This window comes from Trichechus manatus, unplaced genomic scaffold, assembly GCF_000243295.1.
Source record: "Trichechus manatus latirostris isolate Lorelei unplaced genomic scaffold, TriManLat1.0 scaffold00009, whole genome shotgun sequence".
In the NCBI taxonomy this organism is placed as follows: domain Eukaryota; kingdom Metazoa; phylum Chordata; class Mammalia; order Sirenia; family Trichechidae; genus Trichechus; species Trichechus manatus.
In genome coordinates this window covers 18391716-18408450 of record NW_004443945.1, presented here as the reverse complement: position 1 = coordinate 18408450, position 16735 = coordinate 18391716, and the positions used below count along the sequence as shown (strand labels likewise).

Genomic DNA, 16735 nt, shown 5'->3' with positions numbered 1-16735 from the left:
AAATGATGGTGACAAAGTGCTCTTAATGACATAGGAAAATATTTGTTGTATCAATTAGGGTGCTTTCAGCTTAAAGTTATAAAATATTTTTAATTCTCATAGCAAGTTAATGAGGCAGATACTATTATTCCTATTTTACATTTATTATCTCATGTAACGAAAAGAGGGAAGGTAGGCAGGTTGAGAGTTGGTTAATTAAGCAGCTCAGTGCTGTATCTGCTTCTCTGCCATCCTCTTTGATTTGCTTTCCTGGTCTCAAGATAGTTGTAAAAGTTTTACATCTCTCCTAACATCTTCTGTGAGAGAAAAGGGAAGAGGGTTTTCTCTTCTCAGATTGTCTCTCTTATTATCAGTGAGTAAAATCTTTCTCAAAGCTTTTAACAGTCCTCCCTTTTCGTATTATTGTCCAGAACAGAGTCCCATGTCCACCCCTAAGCCAATCATTGGCAAAAGGAGAAAGATTTCCATGAGTAGCTTGTACCAACTATGATACAGCCGTAAGAGCTGAGTGTGGTGTCCACCTTCCCTGAGTACTTTGCTACCTTTTGATACCTAAACCAATTGGGATTTTTAACAGCAGGGGAAAAAAAGGAGGAATCAGCTATTGGGAAGGAAACCAACGGTGACTGCCACATTTATATTATGATGGGAAATCTCATTCACTTTCTTATAGTTTCTAAGTTTTCTTCAGTGAGTAGGTATTAATTTTATGAGAGGCCGACTATCAGGGTGTTTATCAACACAGACTCTGAGCCAGACTATCAGGCAAGTTATTCAACATCTCTGTGTGTTTTCTGTTTAATAAGAAAGGGAATCATAGTAACACTACTTCATAAGACTACTTCTAGAATAAAAGAGTTAATTTGTGAAAAGGCTTAGAATTGTAAGTATACTATATATGTTAGTTACTGTTATCATTTTATAATCTGGAAAAATGTTATAAATGAGGAAATACAATATGCGAAAGTCCCATTTTCCCCAGTCATAGTGAGTATTCACATTAAGGAAGGATTTTGCTGCCTAAAAGTATTCACTGAATAAGAATAAAATTGCATCATCTTTTTAGTTTAATACAATTTAAGAAACGTTTCTTAATACCTGCTATGAACTGTACTCTTAACTGGATGCAAAATTAGATTTAATGGACAGTTGGATTCCATGGGTTTAGTGGACAGTTCTGTGTTTTCTTGTATTATTTTTTTAAGATGCATATTCCTACAATGCAGGCAAAACCTGAATAAAAAAAGACATACTTAGGTAAAAACCTATCTAAGTTAAAGATTATGTTATCCTTTACCCAGAGATCTCTTACTAGAGTAAGAATGCAGTAAATCCTTGGGAGTCAGTTTCAAGGAACAGATTTGATCACAGTTGCCCTCCGTTTCCAGAACTACAGGCCTTCTTCCATCCCACCCTTTTTTGACTGATGCATGGTATTAATTGACTGCCTCCTGGTCACTCACTTCTCTTCTGTCTTCGGCAAAACTACTTTCTCCTGATTCACATCCAGACTCCTTGACCACCCCTTCTTTTCCAGCCCATTCTCTGGCTTCTTGCCCTGAGTCTGCCCCTAAAGTATCCATCAACTGCTGGATTTGAGCCTCTGCTCTTTTCCAGCTAAATTATCTTCTCTCTAGTGCACTGTCATGGATTAAATTGTGTCCCCCAAAAATATGTGTCAACTTTGTTAGGCCATGATTCACAATATTGTGTGGTTGTCCTCTATTTTGTGATTGATATAATTTTCTTAGGTGTTGTAAATCCTAATCTCTGCCTGTGGTTAATGAGGCAAGATTAGATTATGTTAAAGAGGATTAGGGTGGGATATAACACCCTTTTGCAGATCACATCCCTGATCCAATGTAAAGGGAGTTTCCCTGGGATATAGCCTGTACCACCTTTTATCTTACAAGAGATAAAAGAAAAGGGAATCTAGCAGAGAGAGAGGGAGACCTCATACCAACAGGAAGGCAGCACTGGGAGCAGAGCGCATGCTTTGGACCCAGGGTTCCTGCACGGAGAAGCTCCTAGACAAGGGGAAGATTGATGACAAAGACCTTCCTCCAGAGCTGACAGAGAGAGAAAGCCTTCTCCTGGAGTTGGCACCCTGAATTTGGACTTCTAGCCTCATAGACTGTGAGAGAATAAATTTCTCTTTGTTAAAGCTATCCACTTGTGGTAGTTCTGCTATAGCAGCACTAAGTAAGACATGCACATGTTGTTTCACAAGTCTTTATCTCTAACTCCACCTTCTCCCTTAAACACCTGACCTGTATTTCTACCTGGGCACTGGACTCTTCCTATTTGTCTGTCTTTTGAGTACTGCAAATTCAACATGACCAAAGCAAAGTTCATTCTCTCCTTCCAAATCTTTTTCTTCTTATGTTCTCTAATTAAGCAAATGACTTCATTTTCTTTCCATTAACATCATAATTTACTCTGTCTGAACTATTACAAATTTCCAGTTAATAAAGTCTGATTAATTAAGCCTTTATTTATATATTTATTGTCTTTTAGATTATCATCTTTGGAAGACAGATCATCTGTAGTTACTTGTCTGAAAGCATAGAACTAAAAGTTGTTCAGCATTACATTGGTCAAGATGGACAAGCTGTGGTTCGAGAACATTTTGACTGCCTCGCAGCCAAAGAGAAATTGCCTTCATACATACTAGAGAACAATGAACTGACAGAGCTGTGTGTGAAAGCCAAAGGAGATGAAGATTGGTCAAGAGATGTGTGCCTGGAATCCAAGGCCCCCGAGTATAGCAGTGTCATTCAGGTATCAGAAGTAGTACAATCTAGAATAGAGTTACTTTAAAATTAAGTGTTTCTCAATGTGTTCTTTACTCTGTACAGGCCTTAATTTATTAAGAGTGAAATGTAAAAAGGGTTTGAATAGCACTTCTCAAACCATTTCCTCCCCATCCCACACCAACACGTTTGCAGCAGTTCCAGTAGTTCTTACAGCAAGACTCTCCCCCTGTTAGATGGAGGCAAGTAATATCTTGAAAAAGACTCTGATGCACCAGGGTTGGAGGATGGGGTGGGGACAGAGGTTGGTGTCCTTCCCATTTGAGAAGCTCTGTGGTCTGTTCCTTTTTTTATCTCTTTCTCAGTTTCTACCACCATCACTTTCATTCCTATAAAGGACACATCCTCTCTTTCATTCTCCCACTCAGTCATCCATCAATCTCTCCTCATACAAACTTTCTGTCTTTCTGTAAAGAATTGGCCCCATTAGCTCAGTGCACATTCAGTTTATGCCAAAATGACGTCTGTTTTTGCTTAGTTCTCTCTTTTTTTTTTTTTTAATGGCTTTTTTTCTATAACTTTAAACTCTTTTTTTAATCCTCCAAACTGATATATCTGTGCCTTATTTTGATTAAATGGTAAACTGTTTAGTACTGAATCGGACCTTTTCCTGTCTCCTGTGCAGGTGCCATCTTCAAACAGCTCCATTATTTATGTCTGGTGCACGGTTTTGACTTTAGAACCCAACTCTCAAGTGCAGCAGCGAATGGTGAGTGCTTTCCCAATCCTAAAATATGGTATATGACTCTGACCTTTCCTGTTCTGAAATAAATTGTCAGAGTGACCCAGAGAAGAGATTTATTACAAGTTTGTTTCAGCATCAAACAGCTGGAATACTGCAACAAAGCAAATATGAAAGTTGTTCTGTTCTTTTATTTTTATAGATTGTGTTCAGCCCTCTTTTTATCATGAGGAGTCATCTTCCAGACCCCATTATCATACATTTGGAGAAAAGGAGTCTGGGATTGAGCGAAACACAAATTATTCCAGGAAAAGGGCAGGAGAAACCACTGCAAAACATAGAACCTGACCTTGTACATCACCTAACATTTCAAGCAAGGTACTGGAAAAATGCCTACGTTTTCCTAAGAGAAATTCAGTAGAAAAATAACCTTGTACTATTGCATTGGGGGAAATGGAGCGTGTTTGTTCGTTTTGGTATGATTTCTTATTTTATGAGAATGTTATTTTAAAATCGCCTTGTCTAGTGTTCTGTTGGAGCCCTGGTGGTGCAATGGTTAAATGCTCAGCTGCTAACCAAAAGGTCAGCAGTTTAAGCCCATCAGCAGCTCCATGGGAGAAAAGACCTGCTGTTCTGTTCCTATAAAGATTTACAGCGTAGAAAACCCTATGGGGCAGTTCTACTCTGTCATATAGGGTCGCGATGAGTCTGAATCGACTTGATAGCATACAATATAACACAGTCTTCTCTTAGTAGGTGTCCCTGGGTGACACAGATGGTTAAGTGCCTGACTACTAGCCAAAAAGTTGGTGTTTTGAACCCACCCAGAGGCGCCTCAGAAGACCAGCTTGGTGATCTGCTTCTGAAAGGTAAAGCCTTGAAAACTCTACGGAGCAGGTCTACTCTGCACACATGGGGTCACCATGAGTGGGAATTTACTTGACTGCAACCAACAACGACCCATTAAAAAACCCATTGCTGTCGAGTTGATTCTTACTTATAGTTACCCTATAGGACAGAGTAGAATTGCTCCCACAGGGTTTCCAAGGCTTTAATCTTTACAGAAATAGACTGCACATCTCCCGCAGAGCAGCTGGTTAATTGGAACCACCGACTTTTTGGTTAGCAGCTGAGTGCCACCAGGGCTCCTTGACAACAACAGTATTCTCTTATTCTCTTCTATAGTTTTAGATGAAATTCAGCCACTCTCAGTAAGCTTAGAAATAACCAAGAGAGAACACAGAGAAAATTTAATTGACACTTAATTTCTGTAGTGGAAGAAGAGATGAATAGGGATCTCACCCAAGGATCAGAGGAGGAAGAAGAAGAAAAGCCAGGGCCTGGATTATCCAGAAACTTTAATAAGCCCCTAAATAACCAAATATTGGCTTTATCCCACCAAAAATAATTGGTCTGTAATATATTGTTGTTAGAGTTTTTTCAATAGATTGTAGACCACTTTAGAAATCTGATATTTATTCTTGCTTTTTTTCCCCCATTTCATAGAGAAGAAGATGATCCTTCAGATTGCGCTGTTCCCATCTCAACATCCCTCATTAAGCAAATAGCCACTAAGATACACCCTGAAGGCACAGTTAATCAGATCCTCACAGAATTCTATGGGCCAGAAAAATCCCTTCAACTCACGTGGCCCTATAATAAGAAGGATTCTGACAGGTAATGTTCTCCAGCAGTCTTTTTAATAACATTTCTCAACGTTAAGAAATAAATGACCATTCATAAAAGGTTAGATACCATGAAAGGTTTAAAAAAAAAAAAAGTTATTTGTATGTCTGGCCTTTTATTATCTAGTAAGTGTATTTTATAGATTTCTTTATTCATAATCTAGAACATAATTACATGAAAAGTTGCTTCCTCTCGGATGCAAATTTAGCATTGGATGACTGGTGTAAAGAGGTATCATACAGGAGCATTGCGTGTCTGGAATCTGTAAGCATATTTCATGAATACTGAAATCATCATATTTCATTGAGTCTCTTGCATGTGGTATTTGTAACAGGAATGAACAGCTGAGTCAGTGGGATAGCCCAATGCGAGTAAAGCTGTCAGTCTGGAAGCCATATGTTAAAACCTTGTTGATAGAACTTCTACCCTGGGCTCTGCTTATCAATCAGTCCAAGTGGGACCTCTGGCTGTTTGAAGGAGAGAAAATTGTTCTACAGGTTCCTGCAGGCAAAATTATTATTCCTCCTAACTTTCAGGTACTGTAACTTTTTCACCTAATATGAATTCTTTTCTCTCAACAACCAGCTTTTATTCTGAGGTCACGTTTAGTTTTTAACAGAACAAATTACTTGTGGAGAACTATTCTCTTAAAATGCATACATAAGGGGTGTGGAATGTTCTTGGATATTCAAAGTCATTTCTGCTGTCTTTGTTTTCCCATCAGCAGTATTCATGCTTGAGTTATCATTAAATTTGATAACTTGTACTAGTTACTTTCTCATTTCCATCGTGTACAAGATATTTGACATACATTAGGATTGATCTACCCAAGATATGTTAGAGATACAGAGTCATATTGTGTATTAACCCAGCCTGTAGATGTTCTTTGTGGTTCTCACACAAATTCTCTGAGATCCGCAAGATGGATAGAAGTTGAGGATTTCTGAGCAGCCATTTTTTTGTTAGGGCTCTCTTTTCTTTATAAGTTCACTTGGATAGCCATGATCACAGATGTCTATCCAGTTGTTGATAATGACAAAGTGGAATCATTCCTGACACAAGGAGAAAAACCTAATTGTAAAAGAAGATTTCACAGGAAGACTTTAAATTCTATCACAAGAGACCTTTCTTTATAAGGCTAGACCATTTCAAGAAGATACTTAAGTCTATAAGAAAACAGAGTAAAAGGAACTCCCTAATAAAATGTTTTATGTTTTCCTGATAGGGAAAAGTTTCAGAGTTGTTGGTTTTGGGTGTTTTGTTTTGTTTTTTAGCTCCAGTCTATAAACATCATCTTTATTAACTTGCTCTTTTTTTTCAAGTAATCAGATGATGTTACCTATAGAATTGGAATGTTGACCTTCATGGACCTAATGTTACATATTATTCTCTTGTCAAATGAGATGAAATCATTCATTTTTAAGCCTTGGAATTTATAGGACAATAGGATAGTCACAGTTTGAGGGTTTTTTTTCCCCCTTCCATAAACGTGAAGTCCATTGTGAATCAAAAAAGACATTGGGAACCAAAATAAAATGTATGTTGCCATTCCCCCCCACCAAAAAAAAAGAAAGAAAGAAAAACTATAAAGGGATTTGGTTGCCTTAGCAGACCTATTATATAATATAAAAAAAATCCCTGAAGATTGAGGTAAAAAAATTCAAAGTTAAGAAAAATACTTTATAATTGAGGCATTCTTTTTCCAGGAAGCTTTTCAAATTGGAATATACTGGGCAAATACAAACACTGTACACAAGTCAGTAGCAATTAAACTGGTCCATAACCTGACATCTCCAAAATGGAAAGATGGAGGTAATGGTGAAGTTGTGACATTGGATGAAGAAGGGTTTGTTGATGCTGAAATAAGACTTGGTGCTTTCCCAGGACATCAGAAGGTAGGATCAAAGTCTGTGTTACTCAAGGGCAAATAGCATGCCATCCCCTTAACCTATCTGAAAAGAGTCTACCCTTTTCTTTTTTATCCTTTTTGGTATTACTTGTTCTAAACAATTTATAATAGTGAAATACTTGATTTCTTAACTTCTCAGACCTCTCCGTTTCACAGTAGGTTTTTTTTTCCCTTTACCAGTGATAAAAGCTGTGTCACATAATTTATCCAGTAACTGCTCTATTTCAGAACACTCAGCAGTCACTTGATTTATAGTTATGTGGGGGGAAATGAACTCATTCCAAAATATCCACAAATTGTACTTGGCCTCCTTTTTTTTTTAGATCAGGAAGTAGTGTTGCTAACATTCTGAGCATGAGTGAAAGGACAAGGCAACAGCAGCAAAGGTTATGTTCCTGGAAGGGGCATCCTGAGCAAAAGACTGTGACTCTATACTGATTTTCTCATAGAACCAATGTTTTAGGAGAGAGTTGTGTTCTTGAATAGGGGACTGGTACCCATCTTTTTAGAGGTATGAATACAAAAACCATACTTAATTGGTTATTTAGCTAAATATGAATGACATGTGCTGTCCACTATAAATCTTTTCTAAAGTCTCTGAGAACCAATTAAGCTGAATAATATAGTAACTAATCACATTAGGTTGTATGTATGAAAGTACAGTATCATAGTGTACCATGTAGAATTCTTATTGCTGTACTTGTAATATCTTCATTATTTTAGCTGTCCCAAATCAGAAAAAGAAGGAATACTTCATTAGAATAGTAGAATTTAGAATGACCTTTCTCTGGGAAGGAGTTAGATTTTGATGGGCATCTTTGAAGAGCCTTTTAAGAATGTTTAGGGTCATTTGATAGTTTTTTAAAAAATAAATTTCCCAGATACAAAGAAGTTGGTTTTTCCTCAGTATTCAAGACTGGTATCCATTTCCTCAAAGTTGTCTGGGCAACACATGTTTAGGCTCTGTTGGCCAAAGTACTGTAACATGGGTGTAAATGGCAAAGAGCTGTAAGTGTCAATCACCTAAACTTGAACAGTTGTAAGTTGAGAACTACCATCAAAACCCTGGAAAAAACGTTATAATACACAGTCTCTAACACTTAATACCTCCAGCACCTCACCAAGTGGCTACAGCAAGGGCTGAATAAATGTTTGTGAATGAATGAACGGACTGCTGGAAACTATATCAACATCTCATCATTCTTTACTAGTGATTCTCAAGCCTTTTGGTCTTGGGGCCCCTTTATACTCTTAATAGGTATTGAGGACCCCCAGAGACCTTTTATTTCTGTGGGTATGTCTATTGATAGTTACCAAATTAGAAATTAAAGGACAAATTTTTAACACAAAGAATACACAAGTACATGTTCCACTTGCCATCAGAGTGATGACATCATCACATGCCCTGTAGCCTCTGGAAAACTCCACTGTACATGCATGAGAGAAATAGAGTGAAAAAGGGAAATAGTATCTTAGTATTATAAAAATAGTTTTGATCTTGAGACCTGCTGAAAAGGTCTCAGAGACCCTCCCAAGGGTTCCACGGACCACACTTTTTGAGATCTGCTTTCCTATAGCAATTCCCACATTGATTAATAATTACAGGTTACTAGAATCTGTCACTTAAATATTCATACCCAAATTCCATTCTTTATTTACCATTCAGTTTAAGGTATGAGTCTTCTTAAGAGAGTGGGGAAACAAGAATTTTCTTTCATTTAAAGTAGTTCTACCAATTGTTTATTTGAAAGCATAGTATACATGCAATAGAGAGATCAGGACAATGAGGACTGAGAACGTCATTTTAATTAATGGATTAGGCCATTGCTTTGGAGGAATGGTGAGGATAGGAGATAGATTGCAAGGGGCCAATGAGTAACAATTTGAGGGTTTGGGGGATATTTAGCTTGGAAAGAAAGTTTGAGGGAGATAATGAAGTTAGATTTTTTTTGTTGGTTTTATTTTTGTTTTTCATTAAAAGAAAAAAGGAGAATAGTCAGTCACCAACTCAAAACCATGGATGTTAGGCAAAGTTGGCCTTGCTTCTTGGCATAACGATTCCTGCCAGCAGACAAGAAGAAGGGAAGCCCTCATGAAACTTACACAAGGTTGGAATGGGAATAGCAGATGTTACTGAGATGTAATATGAATTTATGCGACGGATAGCTTTCCAACAAGTAATTATTGTTGTGTGCTGTCCAGTCGATTCTGACTCATAGCGACCCCACGTGACAGAGTAAAACTGCCCCATAGGTTTTTCTAGGCTGTAATCTTAATGGGAGCGGATCACCAGGTCTTTCTCTCCTGGAGCCACTTAGTGGGTTCAAACTGCCATCCTTTCAGTTAGCAGCCAAGCACTGAACCATTGTACCACTAGGGCTTCTTTTCGAGGCAAGAGGATGCATTGCTCTCAAGATGGCAGCTTCTTTTCTTCTAAGGTAAGCATCAGTACAATTAAATCCAAATAGTATTGACTTAACATTTACTAAGTGTCAGCCACGGTGCATCAGAAACAGAATTGTCTAAAATTGTTTTGAATTTGTGTTCTCTTAGGTTCTGTCCTTTGAATCATTTTCTTTTTTCAAAGAAGAAAGTGTTTCCAAATTTCAGGGCAGCAATCTTGCTGTAGAAAATGAATCGATTAGCAATATGACATGGTGGAAAGCATATGAGTTTAGGTGTCAAAGAATCTGTATTCAAATCCTGACATTACCTCTTACTAGATGGGTATCCTTAGGCAAATAACATATTCTCTGAGCACCAGTTCTTCATATGAAGTGGGAGGGTAATAAGATGATACATGTACTGGTTAAGAGCAGGACCCAGAGCCAGACTGCATGAGTTTTGACCCCAGCTAGCTCCTCATTAGCTTGTGACTTTGGGCAAGTTACTTAACCCGTTTTTGCCTCATAATCCTCTTCTGTAAAATGGGGACAGTAGTAGCAACTCTGTGTGGGTGTCGTGAGAATTCAGAGTGTAAATATGTATGAAGTACTTAAAACAAGTGGAGCACAAATATATGAGAGTCAACCTGTTGTTATAGTTCTCTTTCATTAGAGTTCTCAGAACTCTCCTTGGCATGTAATAGACATTCAGTGAGATAGAGGCTATTACAAGCATGAGGAGGAGGAAGAATGCTGGATTTAATTCTTTATCTTGAGAAAGATGAGTGGTGTCTGTTTATATGTAAGTGCTTTCTGAGTATTTTGTGAGGTAATTGGTGAAATCACTTGAAAACAAGTCTCTTATCTATCACTACACAACCGAACCAAACTCCTTACCATCGAGTCGATTCTGACTCACGGCGACCCCATGTGTTACAGAGTAGAACTGCTCCATAAGATTTTCTTGTCTGTAATCTTTATGGAAGCAGAACACCAGGCCTTTCTTCTGTGGCACTGCTAGGTGGGTTCGAGTCGCCAACCTTTAGGTTAGTCGAGTGTAAACCATTTGCACCATGCCACCCGGACACCTCTGTCACTACACAAGAACAGCAAAATTAACTAGTTTGCTGAAGTACTCTGTTGTAGAGCTAATACTGGCCCCTTACAGATTTTTCTTAATGGATCACCTATAAGTATGATGACCATTTAATTTTTGTCCAACCAGGACATTTTTGAGACTGAAAGAGGACTCATAAGTAATTACTGTAGAACAAAAGGTCAAATTGGGATTGTCCTGGGAAAACTGATGGGTAAAGTAATATTTTTAAAAATAAGTAATTTTCTTATGCCTTATAATATTTTAAAAGTTACTCTTTTCCTCAATTATCTTGCAGTTATGTCAGTTCTGCATTTTCTCCATGGTCCAGCAAGGTATGCAAATTATTCAGATTGAGGACAAGACTACAATAATCAATAATACACCGTATCAGATATTTTATAAACCACAGTTAGCCCTCTCCAGTCCTCATTCTGGAAAGGAGGTAAGGAGTTTATAACATGATTATTGTCTAACTTTGATAAGTTAACAGTAAATAGAATGAATAATTTTTAACCTAGAACAGATAAAAAGCTAACACTGAATGTAGGTAAAGAGAAACCCGTTTGTTTTTGCTTTAATTAAACACAGGGATGCCATGGTCAGTGCTTCCCAGGTGAATAATGAGCAGAAATCCTACAGAGCAGCAGATCCTGACACACTGCTGGATTCGTCTGCCTGTGCCACATATTGGCAGGGGCTGCAGCACAGTCCTCTGGCATGCTCACTACAGCCCACACCAGTGGGAATATCGGCCTGAGGACTAGCTACAAGTCTCATGTGAAAGAACATCTGCCTCTCAGGCTGCAGTGCCAGGAGTAGATGTGTGGGCAGAAGGCTGGGGCCCGAACTGAGCCATGGGTCTGGAAACACTAAAGCTCTGTGTCTATGTGGGGAAGTAACATGAACATGTACCAGCTCATTTATATTAACATCTCAGTGATAGAATATGTGGAAAATAAAGAATGTTCAGAGGGATTTTCGATTCAGCTCTTTGTACAATTAAAATGAACAGGCAAGCTTTTAAAAAGACCAAAGAGAGAACTTCCTAAAGTTGTATGCTGTTGATTTATGCTATTGAAACTGTCATGTAGGAAAGTATTATCTTTCTTTACCTTTGAATGTGCTTCTTATTATCACTTAAGTTCAGCTCCTAAAAATTATATTAAAACAATCAAATAGGATGAAAGCCTTACACTTTTAAGCTTACAGTGCATTACGGAATTTACAAAAATGTCAGAACAAAGGAATTTCGTCTTGGTTCATTGAAGTATTGATAAAATAAATAGGTGACCAGAAGTACCAGTTGATTGTCCACTTGGGAAATAGAGTCAACAATATCTAAGTAGTAGGTGAAGAACTTGACAAGAAGAGAATCATCATATATCTTAACAATTCTTTTCTGCTTCTCCCTGCCCTAGAATGCACCAGGGCTTCCTGAGACACAGAGTTGGGACTTTGCACACCAACTTTTCCTCATCTATAAAATGGTCCTAATTATGCATTCCTTGAAAATGTTTTATGAGGATTAAATGGGCTAGTATAAGTATAAAGGGTAGGTACTCAGTAAATGATAGCAGCCAGCAGCAACCACAGCGTTAGTTTCACAAAGAACTACTGATTTGCTTCAGCTTCCCGGGAGAAGGGGAAGGCCCAGGTTCTTCCCTGCAGCTAAGGATTGTCCTCCTTTTTAGCCCTTGCTTCAGGCAGCGGTGGGAATTTTGTAAAGATATGATAATACCTATCTTCCAAACGAGACTGTGTGGGATAGTGGGGAAAACACCAAAGAGGGAAGCAGGACTCCTGACTCTGGCCGGGCTTTGCCACTTCCACTTACTGGCTTTGTGGCCTTGGGCACGTAAGTCATCAGCTCTCTGGAAAGCAGTTTCCTCAGCTGTGAAAGAGGAGGTTCAAATAAATTATCTCTAAAGGTCCCTTCTAAGTCTAATAATCCTGAGACTCTAATGTGTCAGAAACCCTGTGGAATTCCATCTGAGGATTGGATCAGTTTCTCTTTCCTCAGGATGAGCCTTAAACATTAGTCTTCTGAGCTCCCATTCAGATCTCTTCTTTCCAAGTCCCCCAGGGTGCCATGCCATTCAGTGGGACAGCACCTATCTGAAAAGACTCCCTCTCCAGCATGTGGCATTTCTACCCCAATAGCATTCACACTTCTGCAGTATTTGGAGTGACAATGAGAACTTTGTGTCACCTTTTGAATCACCTCAGCTCCATCATGTTTCATTAAGCCCCGGAAAGCAAACCCTGCTCTCTCTGCTTGTACTTGTCTTGTTGCTGTTTCCTCATGGAAACAGATTTCTAATCTTCCCATGTCCCTGACCTGGCCAAACGTGATTATAGTTTCTTAGAAGCTGTCCTTTAAAAAACTTAACTCTGCCATATTACTGTAGTAATGTGCTCTTTCTGCATTGTCTTTTCTTTTTTCAGTATTTTCACGTTCCAGACAGTGCTACTTTTAACATCTGCCTGGGTGGAGAGCAGCCTGCTATGAAATCCAACTCCCTCCCTTGCTGGGACTTAATGCCCGACATCAGTCAGTCAGTGCTGGATTCATCCCTGCTTCAGAAACAGATCTTGCTGAGCTTTTCTCCTAATGTAGGTGCCGACAGCTCACAGTGCTGGAGCCTGCCAGCTATAGTTAGACAAGAGTTTCCCAGACAAAGTGTGGCAGTGCCCTTCAGGAGTAGTAGGGAGAATGGCTTCTGCACCAGGTATTTGACATATGTGTGTGAATGACCGTCTTTGCTTGTCAGTATCACTGTTGATCAAGATGCCAGGAGAGACAGGAGGATAGTGGCAGTGGTCATCAAATGTGAAACTAGGTTTTTCTTTTCTTTTAATGGCTCCTAGACATTTTATACAATTGGTCAAATGTTGTGATCCCAGTATGCTGCTTATGAGATTTTCCCTTATGAGGTTTATACTAAGGGGGAAATGACAGTGATTGTGCCACAGAATAGCAGCGATACATCGGAAAGGAAAAAGATCGCCTTCTTTTATGACTTCTTAGTGTCTGTAAAATGATGAGAAATAAGGGTTAAACTATGAGAAAGGCAAGTTGGAAAACCTTTTTCCTTTCCCATGCTTTACTTTTACTTCAAACTGGGGCTTTTCTCAGAAGTCATTACAGAGATAACTTATATAAACACAAGTCACAGAAGACTGTTCTGTGGTTGTTACTGCTCGCAGCGTACTCCAATTTCGCATTGCCACTTATGCAAATAACAACTATAGAATCAAGCCAGAGACATGTAATGGTTTGTTCAGACTGGACTGTTATTTTGGTGCTTATTTTGCATGCAGTAAGTTCTTTCTGCAGCTGTCAGGAATAACTTGTGTATGGTATATGTAACAACTATACAAGAAAACATTATGACCTTATGAGAGGTGCTTATTCTCATGATTATGAATTTATAGACTTTATTTAAGATTTTAGCCATCCTAACTTTTTTGATGTATACAGAGATTTTTAATAGTAATACTTTAAAATATAACAGCGTAACTCAATTTATCCATAATGGTAACGTCCTGTTCCCTACACACATCTCTCCTTTCACAACATTCACAAACATTATGTTTTCATGATTTCACAAAAATTTTTCATCCCTAACCCTGTGGAGGCGTGGCTATCTTTATATTTTGGTTGGAGATGCTGTGTGGCGAGTTTAAGGAAGTATTTCTGAAAGTGAGGTAGACTATGTCTATAAGCAAAATTTGTTTTTAAAGCTAGAAAACCGACTTTGAAACAAAACTTGACTTAAGTGTAAAATTCTAAGAATTAGAAGACTTGTGATTTATTAGTATAATTTAACCTTACCTATAAATATTAAATTAGGTATTAGATTGAAAGTACGATATGCTAGTCCTGGCTCCCAGCTTTCTTGGCTATCAAAAAGAAATTCTCTGAAGTTTAGCTTGTCGAGCTCTTTCAAAATTAGGCTTGGAAAAGAACTTTGGTGGTAATCTAAGGACTGTACTCTGAAAGTGAATGCACTTCCTACTGCCCCTTTTCTCCCTTCTCCCCCCACCCAACAGTGCACATTTGATGATGTTATTACTGTGGTTTCCCTAAATGCTAGTGACAGTTCACGTTGGCATTCCAGACAAGGACTCACACCTGCTCACACTGACTAGCAAATAGACGGCCATCTGGGAAATTCTCTAGTGCATTGTTGACCCATTAGTCACTGTAAACTAAGGGACGTATTTGGCAAGTGTCTGATTTCTTTGACAAATTTTGGCAATCAGTCTGTGTAATTTAAACCAGAGAGGATTTTGTTTTTGCTGCTTTGATACAAAATATTGGTTAGTAGTCTATAGGTCTAAATTGGAAAATTTCTCTAACGTAGAGAGCAGCCTATACCCACACAGCAGTTTTTCCAGCTCTAAATTATACAGCTTTCTTCCTAATAGTAAAAGTGAGCTCCTTAAAGTATGACGAGCTTGTGAAACTTGACAACAAATATTATGAGCCTGTCTACCTTCGGCATTAAAAAGAGAAAGCAGCCAAATTCTCTAGTAGTCCTTCTAAATGCAGGTCAGCTCCTCCTTTGCAAAAATGTACTGAGCACTTTTGAGGAAGAAGGTACCCTATCTGAAGAGTCGAAGGCATATCTGTCTAGAGAAAAAAAGAGCAGGGGAAAGGTTAGCACAAGAGTAGCTGCAGTTCTGTCTGGGTGGTAGAAGTTATATATATTTTTCTTCAAAATACCTTTTTGCATTTTAAAAATACTTTATGGTAAATATGTGTTACTATTAGAAAAAAATAGTAAGCTTATAATTAGTGTACGGCAGTTAATATATGAGAGGATGACCTACTTTCAATGGAAAACATTTCACCTGAGTTATGAAAGAGACGGTGTTATGGTGTTCTGATATTGCAAATTCAAATAAACATGTACCAAGAGAGAAAGCATTCATTATTTCTAAACCAGTTCTGTCATTTGATTCTATTCTAGGGCAATAGCACTGACATATCAAGAACACTTTGGAGTGACTTATTTAACCCTCTCAGAAGACCCTAGTCCTCGAATAATTTTCCATAACAGATGTCCAGTAACAATGCTTGTAAAGGAAAATATCAAAGGTATTTTTATAGCATTAAATTTAAGTTACAAAACCTATACTCTCTCTGGAAGTTTTTAATTTAGTAGTTATCTGTGATTCTGTTACGAATGTTTACATAAAAATATTAATCATCCCTCCTTGAGAAGTTTCTCTTACCACATTATGTTTAATATCCATATGTGTCTTCAAGACTAAATCTTCATATGCCTTTTTTTTTTTTTTTAATTTCAGATATTCCAAAGTTTGAGGTTTATTGCAGAAAAATTCCTTCTGAGTGCTCAATTCATCATGAGCTATACCATCAGATTTCCAGTTATCCGGACTGCAAAACCAAAGACTTACTTCCTAGTCTTCTTTTGAGAGTAGAGTTACTAGAAGAAGTAGCAACTGAATGGAGCGATGCCATCGACATCAACCACCAGGGAACGCAGGTAAAGTGAGCCACATCTGTCCCTGACAAGGCCCAAGAAAAAAAAGTCACTTTTCTAAGATTTTGCTGGTTGTCTATTTTTGAACGTAGTTTTTACAATGCTAAACTTTTTTTCTCTGTATGACGGTTTTTGTGTAAATTAGGTTGTAAATTCTCAAATACAAGTATGTGTCTCCAAAGTGCACTATACAGCTGTTTACTGAAGAGGAGCCATTTGGTGAAAGCAAGCCCATATTGTGTCTAATCCAAAGTGAAAAAAATGAAATGAAATAGTTATATTTCTTTATATAGAAGTTAATCCAACCATCCAGAGTTTAGCAAAAACCATAATGCCAACTCTATATTAATTCCCTCTTTTGAAAGTTTACTAATTTTTAAGTATACATTAGAATTGTACGGTAGTATGTAAAGCTTGGCAAATGTAATTACTGTTTTAAAAACTTTAACAGGTAAAATGTTCTGATTTGTTTCTATCTTAATCTGGACATTGATGGTGTTATTTTTGTGAAAATGGCACATATTGCTACCATTTCCTTTGTGTTGTATTTTTTTTTTTTAATTGTTCTTCAGGTGAAGGCTTACAGAACAAATAGTTTCTCATGAAACAGTAGTACACATATTGTTTTATGACATTGGTTAACAACCCC

At 37.9% G+C, this 16735-nt stretch overlaps 1 protein-coding gene across 4 annotated transcripts in view; it reads left to right on the top strand.

The window, feature by feature from the left end:
* Nucleotides 1-16735, top strand: part of VPS13B (vacuolar protein sorting 13 homolog B) — an 866934-nt gene that overhangs the window by 795440 nt on the left and 54759 nt on the right. For all 4 annotated transcript variants that reach the window (XM_023726045.1, XM_023726044.1, XM_004370737.2 and 1 more), the window contains exons 45-54: nucleotides 2518-2781; nucleotides 3439-3522; nucleotides 3698-3873; nucleotides 5002-5172; nucleotides 5516-5717; nucleotides 6888-7076; nucleotides 10869-11015; nucleotides 13019-13302; nucleotides 15550-15677; nucleotides 15890-16089. In XM_023726045.1, the coding sequence (XP_023581813.1) occupies nucleotides 2518-2781; nucleotides 3439-3522; nucleotides 3698-3873; nucleotides 5002-5172; nucleotides 5516-5717; nucleotides 6888-7076; nucleotides 10869-11015; nucleotides 13019-13302; nucleotides 15550-15677; nucleotides 15890-16089 (1845 nt within the window). The remainder of the gene's footprint in view (nucleotides 1-2517; nucleotides 2782-3438; nucleotides 3523-3697; nucleotides 3874-5001; nucleotides 5173-5515; nucleotides 5718-6887; nucleotides 7077-10868; nucleotides 11016-13018; nucleotides 13303-15549; nucleotides 15678-15889; nucleotides 16090-16735) is intronic.